A 12130-nucleotide genomic window follows, 5' to 3' on the forward strand; every position below is an offset into this window, starting at 1 on the left:
ACAAATGCACAAATATTGAATAATTTAAAAAAAAAGATTGAGGAAGTTTACATATGGTAGTTCATTGAAGGATAGGAGATTTAGTTGATGACGACATAGAGGAGATGGTGGTCGTTTGCTGGAGTGGTTCGATGAAGATGTGAAGAGGTGGTGAATGGTGATGAAGCAAATCAACAATGGAGGGGGGAAAGGAGAGAGCATCATTTTTTCTTTTAGGGCTTAGGATAACGTGATGATGTCATGGTTAGCGACAACTCAACTGTTACCTTGGTCACCGACGACGTCTATTACATTGGACGTTGGAGATGCAAGAGAGGGTTAGGGAATTTTTAGAGGAAGATAGGAGATGAATCGATGGAGAAGAGAAGTGAAAGATATGCATATATTTTTTTGGCCGAAAAGGCATGCAGATGTTAGAAGACTTGTGCCCATTATACTCCAAAAAAGCGACATGCATACATATTTCGTTCTTCTAAAAGACAATTTTTTAGTAACAATATATGCATGATGTCTGCACGACACAGACAAAAGTGGCCAAGTATATCATGTGGAAAGAAACAAACAACACCTAAAAAAATAAAAAAAATGAATTGTTTAAAGAATAAAAAGATCAATTTTTTAAGGATCAAATCTATAATATATATATATATATATATATATATATATATAATATATATATATATATATATATATATATGTATATATATATATTGACTTGTACCAGTAATAAAACTTGAAATTATTTTAGATCGAATTCACAATTATTTATAAACCCTATGAACAAATTTACACTTTACACTAATATTTATTTGAGTAAATTACACGATTCGTCCCTCGTCCAAGTGTAAAATTACGCATTTAGTCCTTATTTTCAAAATTAACTCGGACCGTCCCTATAATATTTTTTTCTCACTCGAACCGTCCTTGATGGACATAAAATGACTATGTTACCCTTTTCATTTCTTTTTTGATTTATCTTTTAGTTTGTTTATTATTGACAATTTAAAAGAAAAACAAAAATAGGGTCCACCACCGGTACACTCTTAACCTCTACCTCCACCCACAACCTTCATCTTGATCAGTTCATCTTTATTCTTATATTATCGGGGCTATGGAGAGAGAGAGAGAGAGAGAGAGAGAAAGAGAGAGAGAGGATTGTCGTCGCCACCACCACCATCGTTGGAGATACCGAGATAGAGAAGCCCAACACTTCACTCTACGTGTACAACACCATCGCCGGGGGTTACTGGATCATCTTTGATTTGTAAGTTCGCTAAACACCATCCCCGACATCACCATTGTCTTCTCCGTTCGATTATCACCACCTGTGGCCCGTGATCTCGTGCAATTTAGGGTTTGCAGATCTACATTCGTGAAATAATTCATCTTGCTTCTCAGTTCGTAGATCTGCACACTATGGATTTGCACATTGTGGATTAAATTGCACTTCTGGGTGGTGGTTCCAGAGAATTAAATCACACCCACTGCTGCCTTCCATCTTTCTTGAAATAAATTACACCCTCAGATCTAAGGTCACCTAGGGTTAAAGAAGAAGAAGAAGACAGAGGGGGTGAGGCGAGGTCTGGTCGGAGAAGGATTTGGTCTTTGAGATACCAACCACAACCATCAACTCTCCTTTCTGAAAAGATATATGGGATTTGTTAACAGGAATTTGGGGGAGAAGATTTATTTTTCAAATCTCTTTCAGATGTAGGATTAGATTTAGGTTTGATTTTCGGGTTTAATTTCCAATTTCTGTTTTTATTTTGGTGGTGAATGGTGGTGTTTGACAAAGGTGATTGGTGGCTAGAGATGGCTGATGGCCAGAGGTGGTTGGTTGCCAGAGATGACCAGTGGTCGGAGGTGGTCGATGGTTGGGGGTTGGAACTTGGAACTAATTTTAGAAGAAGTTATTTTCTAAGAGTTATACTAAATAAAATTTGATAAATTCAAAACAATTGAAAAATAAGTGAAAAAGAAAAAGAAAAGGGCAAGATAGTCATTTTATGTCTGCGAAGGACGTAACATGCAACTTGTAACGGTATGAAGTACGGTCCGAGTTAATTTTAAAAAATAGGGAGTAAATGCGTAATTTTATAATTGAACGAGGGTTATTTTGATTATCCCCTCTTTTATTAATTATTGCATTCATTAGCAATAATAATTTTATTGCAAGGCACCGAGAGGCAAAAAATTTCGTTTTACGGAGCATTATTCCCCTTCACAAATTACACCCATAAAAACCAACACGAATATGCCCCCGGAATTCAAGCCCTCCTCAATAATTCCCCACCTCCGCCCCCTACTCCGCCGCTCTCTCTCCTCAAACCATCACCACTTTCTCTCTCTAAATATACAAACAACCCACCCTTATCCTTTTCTTTTCCTCTAAAAAACTCCACCCCTATATCGATCTCCGCCTCCTGTAATCCACAATTGACATGCCAAACCCCAATCGCCACCACAATCTTGAAACCCACCACCGCCATGACCATGCCAACAGCAACACCCCATCGCCATCGCCACCCAAACCCAGCCCTAAACTCCTTTCCATATTCCTTAAAGTCATTGTCATGTTCCTTATTCTATCTCTATTCCTCCTCTTCCTTGGTCTTGCCGCCATCCTCCTCCTCCTCGCCGGTTCATTTCTCCACCGCCGCCGTCAACGCCTCCGCCTCCGCTCACCTCCACCTCGCACTTCCTCCTCCTTCTCTCTCCACGACATACAGAACCACATCCCACCCTTCCAATACCCTGCCGCGGACAAATCCACAGCCGCGGCCTCCGACGATTGTTCGATTTGCTTGGAATATTTCAACGAAGGAGAGATCTGCCGTGTACTTCCGGTGTGTGACCATGTCTTCCATGCGAGATGTGTCGATAAATGGTTAACGAAAGTACCCAATTGCCCAATTTGCAGGACCCGGGTCCGATTAGACGACGTTGGGCCCTCCGATTCCATGATCAGTGACGAAGAAACTAAATTTTTATGGGCAATCGGCGTAGCTAGGTAGAAATGTTGGCAGCAGTTCGAATTGGTAAGGTCAAATCAAATCGTTGTGCACTTGTTTTTTGGGGTTTCCTCCATTTTAACTCTGTGTTGTTAGATCTCAAGGATTCAAGTTTCTTGGTGCATCTCAATGAAATTAAATCTAGTTGCTTTAATAATTGTGTTGTATTTTTCATGTAATTAGGTGTGATATAATCTGTTACAGATTCAATAGATAGATAGTTTTTGATATATTCAATGAATGTAGTTTAATTTGAGATTTACATTCTTCAAATCAATTGCAAAATGGGTTTCACCTGAGGAACATCGGAGTTCATAAATTTGACTTGTTAATTCATCTGTTCTCATTTATGAGCAAATTGGCAATGACCAAATTTGCGATAATGATGAGATTCAAAGTATAATAATAGCTTTTGGTTTTCTCATAGGGAACTGATATCGAAAACATATAGATTGACTAATATTATAAAGGAAAGCAATCTACTTAAAACTAGAAAAGATAACAAACGAAGTTAAATACCGGAGGAAGTAATCTTCCACTTTATTTGAAAGGCTATTCGTTGATTTCTCTAACCGATGCAACATATGTAATGATCATAATCATCTTTGAAAACATCTTTGTATTCATATCATGGACTAATAGCCAAGCAACCAATTGTGGTTCTTCCGAGTAGTGACGAATCTAGAACATGTGGTTCTTAGTTAAGTGAAAGCGAAAAAACCAAAGAGTCAACGCTATATGTGACAAATCGGGTCGGGTCAAACCGATAGAAGAGCTAAAAACTAGGAAAACCGGTCTACTTAACCCTACAACTTGATTTTCACAAAAAAAAGCAACTTTGATCGACCGAGTCTCTTTTCATTTTAAAGAATTCATTTGTAACAACCATTTTGTCCAACCAAAAGTACTTCATAATTTATTTTTGTAACATCAAATAACTTCAACTCTCTTTTTATTTCCGGTGTATGATAAGTTTTGAAAGTATTAACCATTTGCTTTGAAATTTAAGTATAAGTCCTCTATTATTATTATTTTTTCTCTTATTTTGTCAAATAGTATTAAGTAGGTCCTATTTTTTTTCAAGGTAGTTCTTATTTTTTTTCAATAAAAATACTATATAAAATTAAAAAATTAGGTGGGTCCTAGGACCCATCTTGGTAATAAGTGGCTACGCCCCTGCTTACGAGATGCTGGTGTCTTCACTCTTGAAAAACAAAAATCATCCACCATCACCACCACCCATGCACCATGACTCTGTTAATTAAAGATTCCAATCAATGAGGGTATCAAACTCGTTGAAAGAATCTGTTGCAAGCCATGGACACCGTCAACTTATTGCTACCGATGGTGTCAGCTGAAGAAGAATGGAATGACGTGAAGCGCCGATTTAATAGCAACCCTTAAGGTAGGGGTGAACATTTGAACCGGTGGACCGGACCGGACCATTTTTTTGGACCCCCGGGGCGGTTCTCGATTCTAGGAATCCATCAAAACCGGTATGGTTTTTCCTGGGTTTAGAACCGGTTGGACCCGATTTAAAAAAAAATTATAATCTGTGAAAATTTTTAAACAACATAACTCATTCGTTTTAAGTCGGATTGATACGCGTTTTTTTTCCAATGTTTAATATACAGTTTGTTGATTAATTTAGACTATACTTTTGTTGATTTTGGTATTATATTCAATGAGTTACAATCTTTCAAAGTTGAACCATTAAAGCTGAAAACAGCTTTTCAGCAACATTTTTAAAATTTTGTAATCTGTGAAATTTTTAAAAAAACCATAACTCATTTGTTATAAGTCGTATTGATATGCAGTTTTTTCCAACGTTTAATTTATAGTTTGTAGATGAATTTAAAATATAATTTTGTTGACTTTGGTATTATATTCAATGACTTACAGTCTTTCAAAGTTAAGCTATCAAAGCTGAAAAATTTCAGCTTTTCAGCAAGATTTTTAAAATTTTGTGATCTGTGAAATTTTTTAAACAATCATAACTCATTCATTTGAAGTCGGATTGACCTGCAGTTTTTTCCAATATTTAGTTTACAATTTGTAGATGAATTTAGACTATAATTTTGTTGATTTTAGGTATTACATTTAGTGAGTTACAATCCTTCAAAGTTAAGCTATCAAAGTTGAAATATTTTAGTTTTTTAACTATTATTTTAGAATATAATTCTGAATTTATGTATCTTTGAAAAATAAATCATATGAAAGGGATCTTTGTGAACTTAATTTATATGTTAGTTGCTTTTATTTAGAAAATTAATTTTGCAAGTTATAATAATATAACATCAAGGTAGATTAGTTATGCATGAAACAGAACGTAATCATTTTTACAAGTTGTATCGTATCAAACCCAGTAAAATATTCGTTTTAACGAGTTCCATCAAACCTAAAAACTTATTTTAACGACTTGTATTCTATGCAATTAAAGTTGTACCGGTCTAAACGGGTCCAAGAACCGGAAAACCCGGACCTGGACCCGAACACGGACACGTATATGACTCATCCTATCTAGTCTACGGTCAACAATATTCCCCATGACCAGTCCAGTCCGGTTCGGCCAAAATGCTCACCCCTAGGTCATACATTCACATAATAATTGAATTTATATATGAACCTAACTCTTTTTTTTTCTCTCTCTCTCTCTCTCTCTCTATATATATATATATATATATATATATATATATATATATATATATATATATATATATATATATATATTTCATGCGAGACGACCTAATTTTGTGAGACCGTGAGACACAATTCTAGCCACTCATTTAGTAGATAAAACAAAAACATTTTTAAAATGCAATATAATTGAAAATTTTCGAAAATTTTTTTCCAATATTATTTTCGGAATATATATTTTCCAAAAAAAAAATACAAAAAAAATATAAAAAAATACATTTTTTTTTACATATTTTAGTAGAATATTTAGAATATTCTACATATCTGGCAAATCTAGTAAAATATTCTAAACATTCTAAAAATCAAATTAGAAATGTACAGTGTAATATTCTATTAGAATATTTTACGTATTTTTCAAAAAAAAAAAAGAACGGTAATTTTTTTAAAATTTTTTTAGTTAAATAAAGTTTCGAAAATAATCATTAAAAATGAATTTTTGGATTTTTCATTTTATTTTGCATTTTAAAATTATTTTTAGATTTGGTCTCACGGTCTCATAAAATTAGCATGGTCTCAAATAAACCTGAGCATATATATATATATATATATATATATATATATATATATATATATATATATATATATATATATATATATATATATATATATATATATATATTCAATAGAGAACCATTAGTAATCAAAAAACCAATGAACCAATTCAAAACGTCGAAATTTAAAGCGATCACCGACAAAAGGAAGTGTTGTAGACTTTTACAATGGCGCACATGCACCAGATTATAACAATACTCACTATTTTTTAGTTTAATCTTTTTAGGCCATGTTTTTTATAAAAAAAATAAACCGAATATACCATTATGATTTTTCGTCTTCTTCCTATAGAGATCCATATTGATATATAAAAATGTTTTTTTTTTTCAAAAAATCCTACTTCATTTTCTTTGTTTGTTGAAAAGTTAAGGTCTATTTTTTTATAGAAAAAATTAATAAATATATCAAAATTCATACTTTTTGTTTTTTATATTTCAACATGTAAAAAATAACTAATGAACTTTAATTTGATTATTTTGAAATAAAAAGATAAGTCCATTAATGAAATTGACATTTATTTATTACTACATTTATTGTAATTATTACATTAAAATATTATGTGAAATTTATTAAAATAGAAAAAACCATAAAATGATATGTGGAAAAGAAATTAATTCAAAATAAACATAAGATGACATTTGACAAATTGAATGAGAGTGTGACATGTGGCAAAAAAACTTTCATTTATTAGAGCATTAGGTGTGAAACCCTTGTATTACATGGATTCATATAAAAAAGAGAAATTAAATATCCTCCTACTTTTGTTCCTACAAATTATCCTACCAAATTAAATGATAACATGTGTCATTTTAGTATACTAAAATATCACCAAAGGACTTCTAGCCCGGCTGTACCGGGTGTTGTCCTCCTGCCTAGAGGTTGATGGTTCAAGTCTCATTGCAGACATAGGTGGTATTCGGAGTAGTTTAGGGGTAGTGTAGATTTGTTGTTCTAAAAAAAACTAAAATATCATTAAATGAGCATTAAATGTGACACATGTCATCATTTAATTGGGTAGGAAGATTTATAGGAATAAAAAGTAGGAGAATATTTAATTTCTCGTAAAAAAAATCAAATTTTAACAATTTGAAAAGTTTAAAATTATAATAAAAATAAGAAAAAATTTTAATTATTAAAATTAATGAGGCTTTAATACATTGAATATATTACATATATAAACCATTTCTAATAAATACCTTACATATATATTAAATTACACATTAAATGTGGAACTTGAATTTAATAAAATGAAAAAGTACAATAAAATGACAAATAAAAAATAGAATATTCAAAAATTGTAAAATGAAAAAATTGTCATGTGTCAAAATAAAGGAAAAGAAGACATGTAGAAAAAAATGATTTATTAGGAGTATATATATATATATATATATATATATATATATATATATATATATATATATATATATATATGTATGTATGTATGTGTGTTTGTGTGTGTTATAGGAAAAACAAAAAAACCTTAAAAATCATAAAAATGCATAAAAAAATACTTTGATATCACAATTTTTTTTTGACTTTGTATTCTTAAAAGTCGCAACATTTTTTCTATATTCGCTGAAAAAAATTAATAAAATCAAATTTTTATTTTTTATTTTTTATTTTTTGTTTTTTTTTTTCAAAAAAAAGTATTCAGCGAAATTATATAAAAGATTGCGATTTTTAAGAATATAAAGTCAAAAACAAAAAAGATTTGTGATCTCTAAGTATTTTTTTTATATATTTTTATGAATTTTAGGGGTTTTTTTTTTGTTTTCCATAGAACTTAAACCCATATATATATATATATATATATATATATATATATATATATATATATATATATATATATATATATATATATATATATATATATATATATATGTAGAGAGAGAGAGAGGAAAAGTGCTGAAAGTGCAAAGAAAAAAACCCATCAATTCTAATAGGGTGATAATGAGACATATGCAAGGGAACATATGAAACGCCAACCTTGATATGCAATGGAGCATATGGAATGCCAACCATCGATGTCAACAGTAATTATAATTATAGATTTTAGTATTCTAGTTTTCTTTTAACACTAACTACATCAATTATAATGTTTTGTTTAAATAGAAATAAATGATGGGTAAAGAGCCCTTCTGGTTAGACGTGTTCATGTAAACATATATTGATGTTGAATCGAAGGAGCTGTATTACTAGGAAGAGCATTCCAATTTTAAGTTTTACTCAAAGTCAACGCATGATGAACATGTAACTTATATTTATCATATCTATACAAATTGCACATAACATATTCATGATATTGATGTGGGGAACCATATACAATTGTAGTGATAAGGAGGGACCCGCAAGGATCGTATGTATGGGATAGGAGCCACTGATTCTCGGTTTTTATTTACGGGGTCTCATTCTTTAGTGGCTGCCAACTTACATTTTGCACAACAGTAGGATGTATAATTCTTTTATGGATTAAATTAGTAACAATTTCTTACAATAGAGTAAATTACATTACTATAATGGGAAAAGGAAAACTGAAAGTATGTTGTTATTTTGAGTACATTACTATAAATGACAAAAAGTATAATATGTTATTATTAAATATTGAATTGATAACATGTTCTTATAATATATGGTAGAGTATATTTTTATAATGGATAAAAAACTCAAAGTATGTTGTTATTATGAATACACTGCTATAATGGTCAAAAAAATATAGTATGTTGTTATTAGATTAAATTAAAGCATGTTTTTATAATAAAGTGGAGTACATTGCTACAATGGTTTACATGTTAAGTAGATTTACTAATTATATATGTTTGTCTTGCCTTTTTGTAGTACAAACACTACTAGAAAAACAGTCTTTTACGATGCGCAATGCGTGTCATAAAACGCTCAGACGACGCACAAATGCACGTCAAGGAAGGCCCTGTCATAACGAGAGACGACAAACTTTTGTGCGTCCTCTATAGACGACATGCATTAACGATGCACATTTATGACACGCAATGCGTATCATTAAAAGCCCTGTCAAGAAAGGCCATGCCATAAATGAAGATGAAACACATTTTTGCATATCATAAATTTAAATGTTTAAAAAATATATTTATATGTTTATTAATTTTTAAACTAAATTTGCATTTATTGTCTCATAATATAAATAAAATACCATATACAAAAAATACAATCCATTTCATAAAATTTAATGTCATACAATTCTATTTTTTACAATATATAAATTTGCATTCATCTAATCTACTCTGTGTTTCATACTAACAATTGAAATGAAGAATGCAACACTGGCATTTGCAGCATCTTATCTCTTTCAGCTTGAGCTTTCTTTTCCTCTTCTAACTCCAGAGCTATTCACTTACATCAACCCTGAAAACACAACACAAAATCAATTGTCACTTTCATTCTACTTTTAAAATTAATTCTTATTAGGGAAAAAAGACAGAAATACCCCTCTTCATACTAGCAAAAGCAAGCAAACAGTTTAAGAACGAAAGCCTAACGAATCTTCTAACTTTCTTGCTTCGGTCAGTCCTTTTTCAGAATCTGCTATTATTTCTGCTTCAAAATCAAAAATCAAAATCAAAATAGTATGCATAAGAATAACATCATATAAAGCTAAAGATAATATCCATTATGTTCAAATCATAGGGGAATCAGTCAGCAACTAAGGGTGTTTGGATGTGAATCTTTATGGGTTTTGTTGACATATGATTAATTTTATGAAATAAGGGCAGAGAAGTAATTTTACTCCACATTTTGAGTTTTGAGAAGTATGAGAGTGCTTGTTGTTTCTCACATTTAACGACCCTTGATGAGAAAATACATGTTGCAAGGCATGAACATCATGTGGTTCATTAGTCAAACGAATTCTACCAAGCATTTGAACCCATTTTCCTTTATTAAAAGGTATTTCAAATTCACGATTCTCAAGGGGTTTGATCACCTTTAATAGGTTCCTGGCTCTGTCCTACTGTTGGTGCATGTAAATGCTCCACAAATAATGAGTGTTTATTAGGTTGTATTTTCCCTTTATTGTATTTTAGGTATAAATACTCTCCCTCCTATATAAAGGGAGAGTTGGTCATTTATTCAAAAAAGCTAGCTCACTTTTTCTTAGATTAGAGATTACTTTTTTCACAATTTAATCTAGAGAGAGAAAGTGGTGGGTTCTCCCACCCAGGGAGAGTTTCTCTCCCACCATCTTCTTCATGAATATCAATATTATTCTCTCTTTGTTCTTAGTCTTTTTATGAACTCATAATATGTTCTTCGTGTTCATACTTCCAAAAACACGATTAATCTCGAGATATCTTACTTCCGCACTCACCGTTCGTATAAAAATGGGTTCCCACACCTACTTCATACCTAAAAAAAAGTAGTAGTATAGTTTGGCTTATCAGGACAAAAGGACCACTTTCCAACTACTCTCTTGTTCCCATTGAAACTTCAACAATTTCCTTTACAAATATTATCAGAGAGGAATGCGCACAATGCTTACCTGAGCTCGCACACATGACCACAAGTGCTGATTTTTTACCCTTGAAACAAGAAAAGTTGCATGATTTAGAAACAAAGCAACAAAACAACAAGAAAATAGACATTTAGCCAGAAACAGAAATGAAATAATTACTAGTAATCATTTGGGGGGATAGTGACTCACACCAAACTTTACTCAAATTCTGAGATCTTATCATCCTGTTGATAACTAACAGACCAACATCATCCGGGTTTCAAGTTCTGTTATTTAGACATTCAGACACTTACTGATCTAGGACATAATGATTAGGGAACGAAAATTAGGATTTCATATGATAAGATCTCTATCATTTCACCCAAGATAACAAGCTTTTTACACCCAACAAAGGTATGTTAATATCTTTAGTAAATTCTCAAATCATTCTGCTTCTCCTATATGATGACATCCTTTCCTATAAAGATTAGGCCTGAGATCACCCCAACAATCACAAATATGCCAACAACTAAACTTCACACTGAATAAAAAAAATATATGATCAGTTTCCAATGACAACTTTTATTGTTACTACCTCCATTCCCAAATCCAAGAGTCACCTCCCTTTCAAACAGCCAATAAACGTGTTCACATTAGACATAACTAATAAACCATGTTAATTCTTCAAGAAAATTTAAATAAACACACAAAGGGGGTTACCCATCTTACTAAATGTAGCTATTTGGAATTCAGAAAACCATGCACCCTCTCTTTCTCAAGCATTTTCATTTCTAGAAAGAGACCTTGAAGATTCCTCCTTGTCATACAGATAAAGGAAATGTAAGAAAAAAAATTAAGTCTCACAAAGTATATGGAAAATTTTATACAAAATGGTATTAAAATAGATAGAAACTTGGGAGTATTTATATCATGTTATATTTTCTTAATTCAATTGATTTAATAAACATCTCTCCCAAACTCTTGAAGCAAATTATGCATTCGTAACCTGTTGATCGGTCATATCCTAAGAAGGCCTCTATTAATAACATTCCTTAAAAAATACAGAGTCGCTATATGAAGACCTTCACTTGTATTGAATGCTACCTCACAGTATAAACCCCCAAAGATGAAGAAAGTTTAAACCCCTATAAATGGTGATCTGACGAATGATTGCAATCCAAAAAATACCTATAAAAGGTGATCTGTTTTTCAGATGGATCACTACTTAGGGTTACCCAACTAATAAACCATGTTAATGCAGTTGTTTTTGATGTGTGTGAAGGATTGGCTATCCAATGCTATTGAAAAAGCCATAAATAGAACCAATATGAAAAATGAAGTATCCTAAAAGAATTTCACATAAAGTACCTGCTATGACATTGAATATGGTTGACTCAGTAGGAAAAAT

At 31.6% G+C, this 12130-nt stretch overlaps 1 protein-coding gene across 1 annotated transcript; it reads left to right on the plus strand.

The window, feature by feature from the left end:
- Window positions 1-2573: 2573 nt before the first annotated feature.
- Window positions 2574-3014, plus strand: LOC111894804 (RING-H2 finger protein ATL56). Its single transcript, XM_023890903.3, has one exon. The coding sequence runs from the start codon at window positions 2574-2576 to the stop codon at window positions 3012-3014; it is 441 nt and encodes a 146-aa protein (XP_023746671.2).
- Window positions 3015-12130: the final 9116 nt, after the last annotated feature.

This window comes from Lactuca sativa, chromosome 8, assembly GCF_002870075.4.
Source record: "Lactuca sativa cultivar Salinas chromosome 8, Lsat_Salinas_v11, whole genome shotgun sequence".
Classification (NCBI taxonomy): domain Eukaryota; kingdom Viridiplantae; phylum Streptophyta; class Magnoliopsida; order Asterales; family Asteraceae; genus Lactuca; species Lactuca sativa.

Coding starts and splice junctions, on each gene's coding strand:
- LOC111894804 (XM_023890903.3), top strand. CDS start 2,574: ATGTTCCTTATTCTATCTCTATTCCTCCTCTTCCTTGGTCTTGCCGCC.